This window comes from Misgurnus anguillicaudatus, unplaced genomic scaffold, assembly GCF_027580225.2.
Source record: "Misgurnus anguillicaudatus unplaced genomic scaffold, ASM2758022v2 HiC_scaffold_26, whole genome shotgun sequence".
In the NCBI taxonomy this organism is placed as follows: domain Eukaryota; kingdom Metazoa; phylum Chordata; class Actinopteri; order Cypriniformes; family Cobitidae; genus Misgurnus; species Misgurnus anguillicaudatus.
The window spans coordinates 4,439,674-4,456,077 of NW_027395276.1; the positions used below are offsets into that span (position 1 = coordinate 4,439,674).

The 16,404-nt window shown below is 38.0% G+C and overlaps 1 protein-coding gene across 1 annotated transcript in view; it reads right to left on the reverse strand.

Moving 5' to 3' along the window:
* The window catches only part of LOC129443205 (receptor-type tyrosine-protein phosphatase S-like), a 106,538-nt gene that overhangs the window by 13,829 nt on the left and 76,305 nt on the right, over positions 1-16,404 (reverse strand). Inside the window, exons 16-28 of the mRNA XM_073864476.1 lie at positions 15,485-16,075; positions 14,833-14,927; positions 10,265-10,518; positions 9,769-9,856; positions 8,309-8,524; positions 8,072-8,226; positions 6,827-6,838; positions 6,227-6,339; positions 1,461-1,558; positions 905-1,028; positions 506-681; positions 309-428; positions 62-216 (exon numbers count right to left, since the gene is read on the reverse strand). Coding sequence (XP_073720577.1) covers positions 62-216; positions 309-428; positions 506-681; positions 905-1,028; positions 1,461-1,558; positions 6,227-6,339; positions 6,827-6,838; positions 8,072-8,226; positions 8,309-8,524; positions 9,769-9,856; positions 10,265-10,518; positions 14,833-14,927; positions 15,485-16,075 — 2,197 coding nt within the window. The remainder of the gene's footprint in view (positions 1-61; positions 217-308; positions 429-505; positions 682-904; positions 1,029-1,460; positions 1,559-6,226; positions 6,340-6,826; positions 6,839-8,071; positions 8,227-8,308; positions 8,525-9,768; positions 9,857-10,264; positions 10,519-14,832; positions 14,928-15,484; positions 16,076-16,404) is intronic.

A 16,404-nucleotide genomic window follows, 5' to 3' on the forward strand; every position in this document is an offset into this window, starting at 1 on the left:
TAATACATGCAAACCAAAGGGGGAAACAAACTCTAAAAAGATGAAATTAACTGATGCTGACCTGCAGTGGACGATGACAGGTCCAGCATCCGGTGGGTTACATGATTTCACTCTCCGTAAAAAGGCCAGGAATGGAGTGGGATATTCGGGAACGCCATGATCAGGCCAAGCCGTGAACTGGAACTGTCGGACTTCCCTCCTCTCATTACAGCCGTTCTGATTAAAAAAACGTCACAAACACAATCATATAACATCAGAAAGAGCAAATAACATACAGAAACCAACTCGGGGTGGAAAGTCGATCTCACCTTATGTAGAGAGAAGGTTCGTACACAGAACGTGGCCAGTTCCATCGTATCCAGCAGAGTAACCTGAACCGCCCCGTACGTGTCAGTACCGCGACTGGGCCAGTACTGATCACACTTAATCTAAAGAAGAGAACATTAAACATTCAACACTGACCCGTGAGAGGAGAGATCGCACACATGATCCCTGTGATACTCACGCGTGATTTCTCCTCTAATCTGGTCATCATCACGACAGACGCGGCCCTCTGTTCCCACACCATTCTCCAAAAATCACCAAACGTATCAGGAAGAGGTCCCTGTGTGGCGATGTAAGCGTTCTGCTTCCTGTAGCCATCAATGTAGTTTGCATTGATATAATCACTACCCATAATCCCTGAGAAAGACAACAAACTATCACAACCAAACACTTCATAATATGTACAAAGAAAAACATTTTGGCACAGTCGCAAAATGAGACTCAAACCAGCGACCAAGTTAGATTATTTGTTGTTGTAGGAGTCCACAGACAAGCTCAGCGCTACAGAAATCAAACTCTCATCATGATTTTAAATATGTGCTGATATGACGAGACCCTTCACAGAAATGATTGATGTTACCGTCGGTCTGTGCGAGGATGACACGTGTGTGGTCGTACGCAATCACATTGGCGTAACGATTCTTTGGCTTGTTCACCTCCAGATTGGAATGTTCCCAAGTAAACTGCTGTCCTGGATCAATCGACTGAGACAGATAGATAGAGAAAGACAGACAGATGTAAACAGCACATCATTAGAATTATATCTATGACACAGCCAATAAATTACTTCTTGTTTTTGTTATTTCAGTTTAGACCGAGGGGCAATCTTCTGATCTCTCTGATGAAGACAATACAGAAGTGACTTAAACTGCAATTCATCGACTGGCCACTAGAGGCTTCAAAAGGATAGTTCCCATAGACCCCAATGTTAAAATGCCCAACTTTACAGCAGAAAATAAGAAGTTTACAGCCTGGTACAAAAAGTGTTTTTGTACTTATTTTGCCCTCTCTGTTTAAAGTTTTGCATAATTAAGGGCATGGCCCTTCGAGCTAGGGGGGCGTGGTTTCAGACACCCCAGCTCCACCTATGTCCCGCCTCTTTACCCATTTTTGTCAGATATTGAGAGATTATTCACCTCATACTCCTGTGAGAGATGCAGGTTGTCATTGGCCTTCAGTCGCTCGGTGTGTTCAGGCAGCTCTGTGATGGGGATGGGAGGGTGACTCATCATACCTGTAGGGTCAGAGGTTACAGCGGTTGTCATGGAGATGACCCACCTGTGTGTCACGTGAGCAGGTGCATGTATGCTGTCAGTGCACTTTTATGTTTTGTGAAAGTTGTTTGTGACTCTCTTGTTTGATCTGAGACATTAAACTCACCACTGGTCTTAAAAAAAGGTGTGTAACTATTTAACTTGGTAGTTATTGTAAATTGAAGTTATTATTATGTGTTGTGCTGTATGTGTAAATATTTCTTATGTGAAATAACCATACGTTGTTCTGCTGGTGGATAAAGGCCTTCATAAGAGAAAAATATTCAGTATCATTTTGATACTTATAAGTTAAATTTACATTACATTTTATTATGAAGACATCAGTATATGGAAGGTTTTTATTAAATTAATTAATTAAATGCTAAAATAAAAAATTTAATTAAATGATTTCATTTTCAAGGTGATAATACATCTTCCCTGCCAAATTGAAAAATAAAATGCCATTGATGATTTGACGTTTGATTTTCACTACAATCTTGAGGCAAGACTGACAATATTAAACTTAAAAGACAAACTTGAACAGGAATCTGTAAACATATTATTACAAAAAAAATTTCATGCCCATGCAATTAGTTCAGTTTTAAATGTATGTTTTCTTTTATTTCTTTTATTTTATCTTTTCATTTTCTTTTTTTTAATTTTAGTTTTAATTTTCTTCTTCAGCCAATCTCCTTTTCTTGAGCAAGCAAACCCCACCCACTGATTAACATAGACTTTGGATACAAAAAAAAGAAGAAAAAAGTTTGCCTTGGCAGTCTTGCCTCGAGATTGTAGTGAAAATGAAATGTCAAATCATCAATTGCATTTTATTTTTCAATTTTAATTTAAAATTGGCAGAAAAAACGTCCATATCTGTGTTCTCTCTTATTTACAAACTCCGATACATCAGCACTTTCTTCAGTAGCAGCTGATCAATAGAGGGCGATATGGTGCCACCCAAATCATCTGTGCAAAATATATGCTTTCCTATATGTCCATCTGTCTGTCATGTCAGCCCTGGAGCGACAGAGAGGATCATGCACAGGAGGGGGGGTCGATGTACAAATCACCCTCAGGCTGAATTACACAATAACACTAAACCTCTGCCAAAAGTCTTCTGCATGTGTTCATTTAAATGTAAAACTGAAGCTACTAGCAGTTAATCATAGGTTAGTCATATTGATAAACAGAATCTATTACACAAACACATTTTTGATCAAGATACTGGTACTGAGGTTGTTATGCCCCCCCTAAAAAAAAAATGTGCATCACATGTCACCAGTGTTGGGAGTAATGCATTACAAAAGTAATGCAATTACAGTAATATTTTTTTTGCTGTAATGCAGTTATATAATGCATTACTAATAACATTTTGGTAATATTATACCCATAACAATCTTTAGTAACGCGCGCTATAACAATGCATTAAAAAAAATTTTTTTTTTTTAAGAATTGGCCAATGCTGCAAGACCAGCACTGTGCCACAGAAAAACAGCTGCGGGTAAAATAATAAGTCTGTTTCCGGTTGCTATATGCAGCATGTTCATTTTAACTTCAATGTTGTATTTGAACTGCAACTTGAGCGTTTTATTATACAAACAGCAACCTAAACTAGAACGTAACATTAATGTAGACCTAAACACATTTATCTAAATATAATTTTGTTTTAAATTTTTATCAGCTTTTCTATGGTAGCCTGTATATTTTAGGCATTGTTTGCAATGTTCCTCTGTTTGTCTGTTTTATTAAGCAATTTCCCGGACAAGGTTTATTCTAGTCCCAGACTAAAATGAATGTTTGAGCTGCTATAATTTAAAAACATCTTGCACTGACACATCGGTGTCATTGTTTTGTCTCAAGATGCACACCAGTATTGTTTTTTGTAATATAACTAAGGCCTAGTCCTGAAATAATCTAAACTGTGTCCGGGAAACTGCCCCTACAGTATATGTTAGCCTACATGTAATCTTTATATTGGGCTGAAATGACTGAGCTGTATTCCTTTAGGCCTAATCCTCCAATAGCACTTTTTGTTTCTTAAAGGAATATTCCATTTTCTTAAAAGAAAAATCCAGATAATTTACCACCATGTCATCCAAAATGTTGATGTCTTTCTTTGTTCAGTCGAGAAGAAATTATGTTTTTTGAGGAAAACATTGCAGGATTTTTCTCATTGTAATGGACTTTAATAAAGCCCAACATTTAATACTTAACTCAACACTTAACAGTTTTTTTCAACGGAGATTCAAAGGACTATAAACGATCCCAAACGAGGCATAAGGGTCTTATCTAGCGAAACGATTGTCATTTTTGACAAGAAAAATTAAAAATATGCTCTTTTAAAGCACAACTTTTCGTCTAGGTCCGGTCCAGCGCAACCTAACGTAAATGCGTAGTGACGTAGGGAGGTCACGTGTTACATATATAAAACGCACATTTGCGGACCATTTTAAACAATAAACTGACACAAAGACATTAATTAGTATCAGTTGACATACAACAACGTAGGAACGGTCCTCTTTCAACACACTTGTAAACACTGGGGCGGAGTTTCGCGTTCGTCCTCTGTGACCTCTTGACGTCATGACGTATTGCGTCGGGTCACGCTAGCGCATCACGACCAGATCTAGACGAGAAGTTGTGCTTTAAAAGTGTATATTTGTTATTTTTATTGTCAAAAATGACAATCGTTTGCTAGATAAGACCCTTATGCCTCGTTTGGGATCGTTTTTAGTCATTTGAAACTTTGTTGAAAAAAATGTTAAGTGTTGAGTTAAGTATTAAATGTTGGGCTCTATTAAAGTCCATTAAAATGAGTGACATGGTGGTGAGTAAATTATCTGGATTTTTCTTTTAAGAAAATTGAATATTCCTTTAATGAGGCATAAATTATGTCAACCCAGTGCATGCCAAGTTTGTGCTGTGAATCTGAATTAAAAGTGAATTCAACAATAGAAATGAAAAGAGGTTGTGTGTCTTGCTATGTTATAAGGCTATAGATTGCATTATAGTGGTCTCTAGCTCTATTGGGCTCTATCATACACCCGGCGCAATGCAGCGCAATGTGCGACACAAGTGTCTTTTGCTAGTGTCGACCGTTTAGCACCATGTTGTTTAAATAGCAAAAAGCTAATTCATTTGCGCTCTGTTACGAATCCAATGTTGCATTCTGTTCTGAAAACAAGGTGTGTTCAGGCACATTGTTGGCGAGTTGCAAATTTGAGGCAACTAAAATTGACTACGCCATTGACCAACAAAAAAGCTGGTCTAAAGTCTAAAGCAGGGGTGCCTAACCCTGCTCCAGTTCCAACACACCTGTCTGTAATTATCAAGCAACCCTGAACACCTTGATTAGCTGCTTCAACTGTGTTTGATTGGGGATGAAGCTAAAATCTGCAGGATGGTAGCCCTCCAGGAACAGGGTTGGGCACCCGAGTCTAAAGTCTATGGCACAATACTGTTTTTGTTATTTAATGAGCACGTTTGTAATATGCGCCTATAAACGGGATGACACCGCGGGTTTGCTTATCACACACATGAATGCGCAGCAGCACAAAAAAGCTTTTAAATATGAAAGATTAAAGGATTAAAATGTAAAAGATTATTATTGAGTCTCTTGGACATAAATGAGGACAAATTATGAGACGTTAGAAGGTGTAAAGAGTTGCTTCACATGTAGCCTGGTAAGTAAATAAATGCTTTGCTTTAAACAAATGCATCTATTTTTAAATGTTTTTTAAATGCAACCTCACAGATTTATTGTATATGATGACTCTGTACCTGTGGATATGATGAGTTGAAAAATATTTTAAGTAATGTTTTGTAAAAATCCCATGGCGCTGTCCGAGTGCTGAAAAACTTCGGCTCTCTGCACGTTTGTAAATTCTTTATCTCTTGTTTGTATTTTTAGAGTACAAACCTTTTCTTGCATATTTGCTAATTATTTTATGAGATTACAATGATTATGTAGGATATCAATACATTTACAGCAATTAAAAGCCTGCTATTTTTACTTCAGTGACTGAAAGAAAACTGCTTTTAAAGGTTTTAATACAAAAAAATAATAATTTCAATACAAATAAAAGCAACACAATTTTTTAAAATTTTTCTTATTAGAAGACTGGTGGTCTTCTTCCTCCACTTAGTTTTTCAGTTAACAAATTCCACTTTCTAAGTAGGGATTAGGCATGACGGCAGGCACAACATGCTTTTAAAGGGGATGAGAGCTGAGACTCTCATTGGTTTATTGCACGTTATGCCCAAAACACACCCATTACTCATTATGAAAATATTGTTAAATTGGCAAAAGTGAGTTCAAACAGTATTTTGTAATGTAGCTAATTATTTTAAAATGACAGTACCTTGTAATATATTATGTATTACATTTTGGTAGTAATTTTCCCAACTCTGCATGCCACTGACTTTCTTCCCTGAAAACTATCTTTCTCTTGGTCTGTCATCCGGTTTGTCTGTCTGTTTGCCTATCTCTCTGTCTTTCTCGGCCTCCCTGTCTGTGTGTCTCTGTCTGTCTGTCTGTATTTCTGCTCAGTGTTTTTGCATGACCTGTTGGGTCATTGCTCATTTTCAGAAGCTTGTATCTCTGCACATGTGTGTGTGTTTGTGTGTATGTGTGTGTTTGTGTGCAGTGCCTGGTGTTTGGAAGTTAATGCGTCTCATCTCAACAGGGTCAGTGGGGTGGTAAGCCATCATCTCAGCGTTATTCAGCAAACACTTGGTGCCCGGCTCAGAGTCCTTCCGTTTACTAATGAGTGAAAACAGACAGACCAATAATTCAAAAGTCAGGGGTTTAAAAAATCATCAGAAAATGCAGTAAATTAAGACAGAATGGGGTGGTTTCTCAGACAGGTTTAGATTAATCCAGGACTAGTCGTTAGTTATATATTAGGACATGTAAGTATATTTTACAAACATGTCTTACAAAAACAATACTGGTATGCATGTTGAGACAAAACAATGGCACTGGTACATGTTAAAATATGTCAGTGCAAGTTGTTTTATTAATAAATGCATTTTAGTCTGGGACTAGACTTAAGCCATATCTGGGAAACCACTCCAACGTGTTTGGATCAATAACTTAAAAACATTGCTCATTAAAAACAAAATTTAGAGACTAATAAGTCAATAAACAACGATGAATCAGTCCACAAACAGGAAATACAAACATGTTAGATAAATAAAGAAAATAAAAGGTTTAATCTCTCAGTGACTAAGGTTCAGATCTGACTTACCTGTCAGGTTTACTGGAGTCCAATCAAACCAGGCGAGCGAGCGACGGGCGGGAGAGAGAGAGAGAATTAATAATCAATATTTAGCATTTATATGCAGCATGATATTACTGCAGATGAACTCTCAACAGTTTAGACACAGCAACACTGAAGCTTTTTACTTTGTTGGTAAAATCCTGCTTTGATAATAAAGATGATGGTTATTAATAGCATCAAGACTTTACCCAGCAACAGTTACCAAATTTGCATTGAATTATGGGATATATCTGAACTATTTTAATTTCGCTCCTTCGTCTGGACTGTGCAATTCATCTCAGATGCTATTAACTTCATGTGCAGAAATAGCTGCTTTCTGCATATTTAATCTCACTCGTCTGTCTTCATCAACGCTTTCATCAGCCTCCTCCACAGATATAACACATCGGATCTTCATCTGAATTCAATCTGCTCATTTAACACCAAACCTCCGCACTTTAACGCTGTACCGCAGTAAATCTAGTGGGCTGATGTCTTACATGTGCCCCCTCCAGACGGAAAAAAAATCGATAAAATGAATACACAACATTATATTTAAAGAACAATAAAGCATTTAATGTATAAACGTCTGATTGAACTGAACATATGAAAAAAAACAAGCAATATAGGTGTGAAATAATTAAACATGAGTTTGTGCATACGTGAAGTTTTAGCTTAAAATAGCTCACAGATAATTTATTATAACATGTTAACATGTTAAAATTATCACTTTGTAGGTGCGAGTAAAATTGTGCCGTTTCCGGGTGTGTCCTTTAAAATGCAAATGAGCTGATTTAATGCAAACACTGATCACCATAATGGTGGTTTGTTGATATTGAAACTCAACTGTGCTGTCAATTATATTCATAAATGTTTTATATTCATGATATGTCCCCTTTAAGTTAAAGTAACATACAAATATATGTTGATTTGACAAAAATTATGCATTTTTTTACAGTGCAGCTGATGGTTTAACAATGTATACGCAAGTTATGCATTTGCAGCACTCTTTTTTTTAACACCGATGTTAACAGGTTTAAACATTCACAGTGTGTTGATGTGATTGGTTAAATGTTTGTGACGTAGAAAACAGAGGTGGGATTGAGTCTGTCTTCAGAAAACGTTCTGTGACAAAATGCTCTGAAATGGTGTTGATTGATAAATTTGCATATTAAAAAACATCCCACTGACATATAAACAACAATAAAAACTTGTTGTGTACTTCAGACTCACTTCTTGTAGAGGAGAATGGCAATGACGATGCAGATAATAAAAACGACAGCAAGGACGGGTCCAACCACCCAGATGAGACCATCGCCCGCGTCCAAAGGCTGAGGGTCCGAGTCGGGTGCGATGACGGGGTCAGTGTACGGGCTGGCCACAAACATCTTCTGAACAAACATAAACAGGAGCATTAGATCTGTACACACGCATGCACGTACACATCTGTCTGCACACTGCACATCTTACCCCAGTGGTGGAGTTCAGTTCAGCCAGGATGAAGAAGACGTACTCCTGACCCGCTTCTAACGCACGGTTTTCAAAACCACCGTAGTCCAGCTGATCACCCAGCGTGAAGAACGCAGGTAGGGTTGCAGGTGTGAAGCGGGCGGTGATGTAAGCCCTCCTCAGATCCACCTTTCGCTGCCGAGGGTCTCGCTGTTTCTGGCTAATGTCCTTCAACAGCTGTGTCACATACACACGAAAGACTTTACACTTACCACAAGTTTGATATAGTGGAAATGGCACAAAACATTAATGTTTTACTCTCTCTTTTAGCTCTCTTTTTTTCTCGTGCATGTGTGAGATAAGACACTATGCTGACCAAGCACTTATATTTACCTCCTTAGAAGAATACTCAGACGTACTGGTTTAATGTTATTTATATCACACACTAAAGTTATTATTAGTCATATAGAAACTAGTTCTGTAAAAAATATCAAACATTTGCTACATATCGACACTGAAAACGTAAAACAATTCCAATACTTGTGTCCCACAGAAATTATATTCCGAAACCAGCTGGGTGTTTTCGCTGTCTTTTTTTCTTTAAAATGACGAGCAAAAACTGCATTAACCCAGATACTGTTGTGCTTTAAGTTCACAAAAAAAGAAAAAACATGTCATTTATTAACCCTCATGTCGTTCAGTGAGGTTTATTTTTACATTTGCACTATAATCTGTTTCTCATATAAATGTTAATTACTACCTAACATTAAGAAACAAAAAGCAATACATTTTTTAAGTACTGCTATACAACTGTTTATGTTAGATAAGTTTTAGTAAATGTATTAGAAAATGTTGAAATTAACATTAAATTAATGAATGCTTTAAAAGTACACTGCAAAAAATTACTTTTTTTCTTGTTTTTAGTACAAATATCTAACATTTTTTAAATCAAGATGTATTTTCTTGATCAGCAAAATGACCCTAGGAAATTTAGACAAAACATATACAATTTAAGTAAATGTGTGCTTAAAACAAGCAACAAAAATGAATAAATAATCTGCCAGTGGGGTAAGAAAAATTTTCTTTAACATTTAAAGAAAAAATTAAAGAAAGATTTGCATACCCAAGCGGCAGATTTTTTTTGCTTGTTTTAATTTCATGTTAAACACTGTATGTGAAGGTGAAAATAACCTGCCATGTTATATTTGTCTTATAATAAAATAAAAATGAAAGTTTAAGGCCTTAATGTTGAAAAATGGTATTGAATTTTTTCAGGTATGATATCAAATTTAGAAATTCCAGTATTGTGACAATATGAATAAGAACGGCACAATTCTTTAGAAACCTGTCAAAACCTCAAAGTCAAAGTCTAGATGACACTTCAATAATTTTTATCATTTTAAAACAATAATTTTGTATTTTGCGTCCTCTGCTATCTATGATCAGAGAAATGTAATGGTGTAAAATTTCACACATCGTACCTCCTCCAGGTCCATCCCATCTGGGCTCTTCAGGTGACTTATGACCCCTCTGGCTCTCGTCAGAGGAACCACCACTACATAGATGTTCCTGCAAGTACATGAAGATCTCAATAGACAGACGTGCCGTCTCAACAAAATCAATCTCTCAACCTCTTACTCAAAAACAATCTTTCTTTGTGACTAAAGATGTTCTGTTGGAAGATGAGGAGTCTAAATAACAGGGTGGTGGATGTTGTCTTCTGCAGATGCGTGTGAGTATTTTTTATATAACTGGTTCCCTCGTCTCAACTGTGCACGCTGCTGTTAATGTGAGATGCATCAAGAAACTTCAATTATTTCCTCCTGAACTCTGCAGCCAGAAAAACTGCAGTTGTAAATTATTAAAAGCTCTGCAACTGAACGTTTCCTGCATGTATGTTGTCGTGTCTTCGATGTGCATTAAAGACAGCAGGTCAGAGCCCACGTGTGTGCATGTACACGATAACCTCAATCATACCTCACATTGCTCCTGGTGTCCAGTGACGGCAGTATGATGGTGATGGTGGCTTCTGTCTCTCGCGTGTGGTCCACCTCCGGCCGGCGGATCAGGATGGGAGGCGACGTCTTGGCGTGAATGCGGTGTCTCAGACCGCCCATGTTTCCCTCCGGGATGGTGATCTTGAAGTCGTAACTGGTGTCCGGCTGGAGGTTCGGTATCACCGCTTTTCTCTGACGAGCGTCGAACGTCATCTTCTCACGATTATATTCCACCTGCGGATGTAAAAGCAACTTTCAGAAAGTTTCCTGAGTTTTCTCTCTTTGTATAAACACCTGCTTCACAAACCCATAATCAGGACCCTGCGAGTGAGGGGGTCTTAATGTTGTCAACCATGAAACATCGAATTATTAATCTGTACATTGGTCGGGAGGTCACCATTTGATTGTTGGGTTTATTTACATCAATTTACAGTTATCTTTCCTGTGTCAAACCTTTCCTATAGAAATATGAAGTTGGGACGGGAGTCGGGACATATATTTTGATTATTATTGTGAATTGCCTTTGGTTTAAATCCCAGCTTTAACACTGACTTTATTTGCTTCTTCCTATTGCTGGCTGGAGGCAGATATTATTTAAACAAACATTCTAATCGTAATATTGAATGCCAGTTACAAAACTCAAATGAGCGTTTATATGGTATAAATTAATTTCTTCCACCCTGAAGCTATTTTGGGGATTTTCGCCTGGACTTGGCCTACCCAATTTCAAAAGCACATGCAGAGGTTTACATACAAATGTTTGGTATCATTTTACAGGAAACCCTTTGAAATTACATAAAACACTGTTGAAAGGGCTAAACATGGTTGTATGTGTTGTCAGTCCTCTAATAAACACAAAAATAAATAGGCGCTTTTTGATGTTTTTTTTCTAAAGTTTTTATTTGAAAGTGTATAACTCTGGCCCTGGGTGCCTCAGCTCCCTGCAGACAGTTTTGTTTGATTCCAGCAATTACCAGCTTACAGAGGAAAAATGATTTTTTTCTCTATCATAATCTTTACAAAAGTTATTTTACTCCAACTGAAGGGAGGAATAATACCCTTTTTGTATTTAATTTCCACCTAAAAATATTTGAAGTGCTCCCATAAGCACATACAGTGGAATAAATGCAATTGCTTAATATCATTTTAAAGAAAACACTTTGAAGTTACATAAAAAGCTGCTGTTTGTGAAAAATATTGTTATTTATGTTGTTTTTCATACGATGAAACACCAAATTTTCTTTTTTTATGTTGTAAATACTGCCTTTGATAGTGTATAACTCTGGTTCTGTGTGCTCTAGCAGACTGCAGACAGTTCTGGTTGTTAACAGCAGCAGACAGTAAACACCTAAACAAAGAATGATCTCTTTAGCATGTCGCATTCAAAAGTTATTCTTATTTTACTGAAGTGTGCGAAAATCCATTTTTCATATAAATATTATTTTTTTGTTTTGCACATATAATAAATAGCAAGGGATTAATTATGCACACAACCAAAGAAAATGTTGTGAATGGACTCATTGTTTAGAGTAGGACCTAATATAAAAGATGGTGTATCATTTGTGGCTATATGTGCTATCTGAGGCAGTTCATGCTCAAGTTTCACATACGTTTACAAAAGACGATTTTTTACCTTATAATTCATTCAACTATTGTTGGATATGTGTTGATAATAGAACAAAAATAACGTTATAGCCTTATTCCTGAGAATGAGAGCTTTCATTTGATATAAGACTTGCCCATGTTTGTCATACTTGAAAAATATGAAATATGTGAATATTAAATCATATAAAAATTATGGGGGGGGGGTGATAGTGTAAATTAAGTGTAAATAACTTTCTTAGAGTAAAAGATTTGTCAAAGTGATGCATATCTGCAGAAAGTAGAGACTCTAAGCTTTCAAACAGTATCTCATATGTGTTACTGGGGTCCATGACAGACCATTAACAATTAAAAGAATATTTTATATTAAGTCAAAATGAGAAATTTTGGACCCGGGACAGGGTCCTAGGGTTGAAGAGGTTAAAGGCGGAGTCCACGATGTTTGAAAAACGCGTTGGAAAAGGAGACGGGCCGACTACCAAAACACACTTATAGCCAATCAAATCAAATCAAATACCGGGTTGCGTATGTGTGGGGCGGGTCTATCAACAGAAGGTCCAGATTCTATTGGGGTAGGGGCGTGTTTGTTTAGGTGATTTCAAATATCAACATTGGCTTTCAAACATCATGGACTCCGCCTTTAAAGGAGCTGTATGTAACATTGACTACTAGTGGTTGAGGTTGGTACCGCAGTCTAAATTCATAAGATTGTAGACGTTTCCCCCCTCTCATGTTGCAAGACACAGGATTGCAGATGACGATGGAAAGCAAAAGTTTATCTGCTTATTTTTACATTTGCAATGTTTTTGTTGACTGCTAATTAGATTTTGAAAACTCAATCTGTGGCAACGTGAGCTGTTTATCAGGCGCTGCTTCTTCTCACCAGCTTGTTTAAAAGCAAGGCAGTGTTGCCCGGATCGCAGCCTTTCAGCGGAGTTCTGTATTGGTCTACTTTAAAACTGTTTCTGTAGGTTGATTTTTTTTGCGGGTTAAAGATTGAAGGATTTGGTTCATTAGTTGTTGGTATTTGGGCTGTGAATAGTCATTGGGATGCTTTTGGAGTAATTTTGAATGACCATTGGGGATGTTTAGTTATGAGTATCTGGCAACCCTGACAGGACAAAGATGGAAGCAAAAGCACAAAGAAACGGATTAATGGATAATCATTTAATATAAGTGAGTTTGTATTTGTTAAATTGTTGTTGGGTTTTCATAACAATAGTATTGAACTATAAACTTATCATTTGTTTTAAAGTAAGGGGGGAATCCAGGTTTTTATTACTGTAACAACGCATGTATATCACTTTCATATCATATGACTTATTTTTTTAATAATAAATAATGTTAATTCTCATCAAGGTCTAAAGTTGAAGATTTAAATGAGTTTATTACTCTGTGGCAAATTGTCCTCACCAGCACATCCCTAAAGACTCAATTTGTTGACAAAACAAACTTTTAAATTTAAGACTTAAAATATCAAAAATCAAACAGATTATATTAGTAAAACTGCAGTAGTGTGTGGACTTTGTCCTTTTAAAACTACACTTCTACATGTGAATACCCTCATTTAGTGCCTTATTTAGCTATAATAGGTGAAAAATCGAATTAAGTAATTTTTTATGTTTTTATCCGATTAGTCGATTAATCGAAAAAATTATTGTTTGATTAATCAATTATAAAAAAAAAACGTTAGTTGCAGCCCTAGTTGTGTCCATCAAAGGTTGCATTTATGAGCCATCGGGTCTCGCTTAAGCAATTGTGATAACTGAGCTGTCGAAATAAACTACTGGGTAAAACAAAACAGACAATCTGGCAAGGAAGGCACGAATTTAGCATGTTTCCTAAATACCTACATATATATTATAGTATTTTTTAATTAGTACAGTAAAAACTTACATAGAGCTCCTTTAAAGGGACAATAATTAGGATTTACCCCATCTAATGGTAAAATTGTATTTTGCATTCAAACGAACAGTGCTCTCTAGCGCCTCGCTTTTCCAAATGCGTGTTGCAACTACGGTAGCCGTTATGTAATCACTGATCTCCTTTTCCGTTTCAACTAGTTCACGTGTTCTGACTGAAAACGCGTTGTTGAAACGCATTGGTAGGCTGGTGCTTTTAGGGGCTGTCCACACGGTGACGCGTATCACCGTATACGTATAAATTTGTTATCGTATTGGCGTTTCATCCACATGGATCCGGCGTTTTGGAAGACTGAATCCGCTATTTTTTGAAACCGGGTCCTAAAGTGGATAAATCTGAAACCGACACCCTTGCGGTTTCGTCTGTACAGCCAATCCGTATATTTTGTGAAGCGAAAACGTCATCACATCACATGTCGGAAGCATCACACGTAACAGCAACAACAATACCGGCGGACTACGTGATTGTGTTCGTGCTACAGAAGCTACTAAAGCCTACTAGCTTTATTACAGCAAAATCTATTGCTTCTATGCAATTGTGGTAACCAACAAGCGATAATGGACAACACCATACGTTGGTTATGCGCATGTTCAAAGTCTTCTTCTCCGTGTATAGTGTATATCTGTGGCAGAATTACAGCGCCCCATACTGGTCCGGCATATATACTACACCGCTTTCAGTCGGTTTCAGTGGTTTCGTGTTTACGGATAATTTTTTGAGAGCAAGGAAAAAAAAATGATCGGATAGGGAATGCACCGGCTTCGTGTGGACATAGCCTTAGTCCCTCTCTGCTATTATAGTTTCTCAATACGGCGGAACGACATGGAAGCCTCCTTGGACTTACCCGTTCAATGTAAGTAAAGAGGAGATATTCTAAGCTTACAAAGAAAAGTCAGATCACTGGCAGAGGTCATTTGACACCAACGAGGACATATTTATGAATAAAGACATTGATTTTCATTAATAACACACTTAAAACCCTACTTACTTTAAACATATTAGTTAGTTTGTTGTAAGACTCACAGTGAATCGATAGGGGGCGCTGCTCTCTGGAAACTCCCAGGTCAACAACACACTCGTCTTAGTCGCCAAATTCACAGAGAAATTTCTGGGCACATCTGTTCAAACACACACACAAACATAGGGATTATAAACAATACGGGTTATAAATGAGGTTGAGGAATTACTGATAAACACACACAGAGAAGCAGCACAGTGATCCAGCGCGGTCCATCCCTGACAACATTCATCAGCTGTAATGAAGGTTAGTTTGAAGGAAGGGAATCATTAAAACCATGTGAAACAGTGAGAAGAACGGTGAACCACACACACACACACACACAAACAAGGCTTTATTTCATTGTGCCACACCACAGACTGGACTGGGAAGTGTCAGAAAACATAAACGTGAAGGGCAGTGAAGGAATACAGGTAAAGGAAAAACACCTTCTGAAAGTGAAGCCACGAGTCCTCCTCACTCGACTCGACTGGACTCGACTGAGAGCTGACGCGACTTACCTCAGGAACATCAGCATCCGGTTGACCTGTTACCTGTGAGACAGCGTGTGGGACATTCTCCACTGGTGCTGGTTGGGTAGTTGAGGGTATAGGGTATTAGTGGAGGCTTTGGGGGTTTGTTGTGTCCTTCATTCAGGTGACAGGAAGTGGGCCATACCTGTGTCAAATGCTGCAGTTCTGTACAGCACCTGCGGGCCACACGGCCCAGACCCAGCTCTGTTGTGAGCGCACATTCTCACAGCGTACGCCCGGTCTGGGTTCAACCCGTGGATGGTGTAGCCGTAAGTATCTGCCGGTAACATCAGCGTACGCGGTTCACCAACGCCCGCTTCCCCGTACACGAGCGTGTATCCCGTGATAGCACCGCTGCGTTCCGAGGACTTTGGAGGAATCCAGGCTATCTGCAGCGAGCAGCAGGTGGCGTTCACGTGCTCTGACAGCTCGGGAAATCCTTCGGGTGGGATCTCGGGCACAGCGAGTTCTTCCTGAGCCTCTTCACCATAGCCAGAGTGGCCTTTAGCTGCCAGCAGGAAAGAGTACACGGCACCAGGACGCAGTCGGGACACGATGTACTGGCGCTCTTCAGGTTTGATGAAGACGGATTCAGAGCGGGTGTCGTTTTTAAGAGCGTACGTGAGCCGGAAGCCGAGGATCTCTAGCAGAGGACTGGAGGAGTGTTGAGGAGTCCAAAACACAGCAGCAGATGTCTCATTAACCAGATGCACAGTCAGACGGGGAGCAGGAGGTACTACGGTAAAGAAGACATTGGCAATTTTAGTTGATGTATAATTCATCTATGAATGCATAAAACACATTGATAGATTCTGGTTAACACAACATTCAAGCTAAATATTATCCAGTCAAACACTGTAAAAAAAATGCAGTATAAAGTTAAAACAACTTGGTTTTGCAAGTTGAAATTGTTTAACTTAATGTTTTAAATTAAAGTAACATAAAATATATGTTGATTTGACATTATTTTAACAGTGAGATTTAAAAGAGCAACGTGAGGAACTACACATCATGTTGAAGAATGTAATTTAATCTATGAAATAATGTTCTGGAGAGGACCAAATG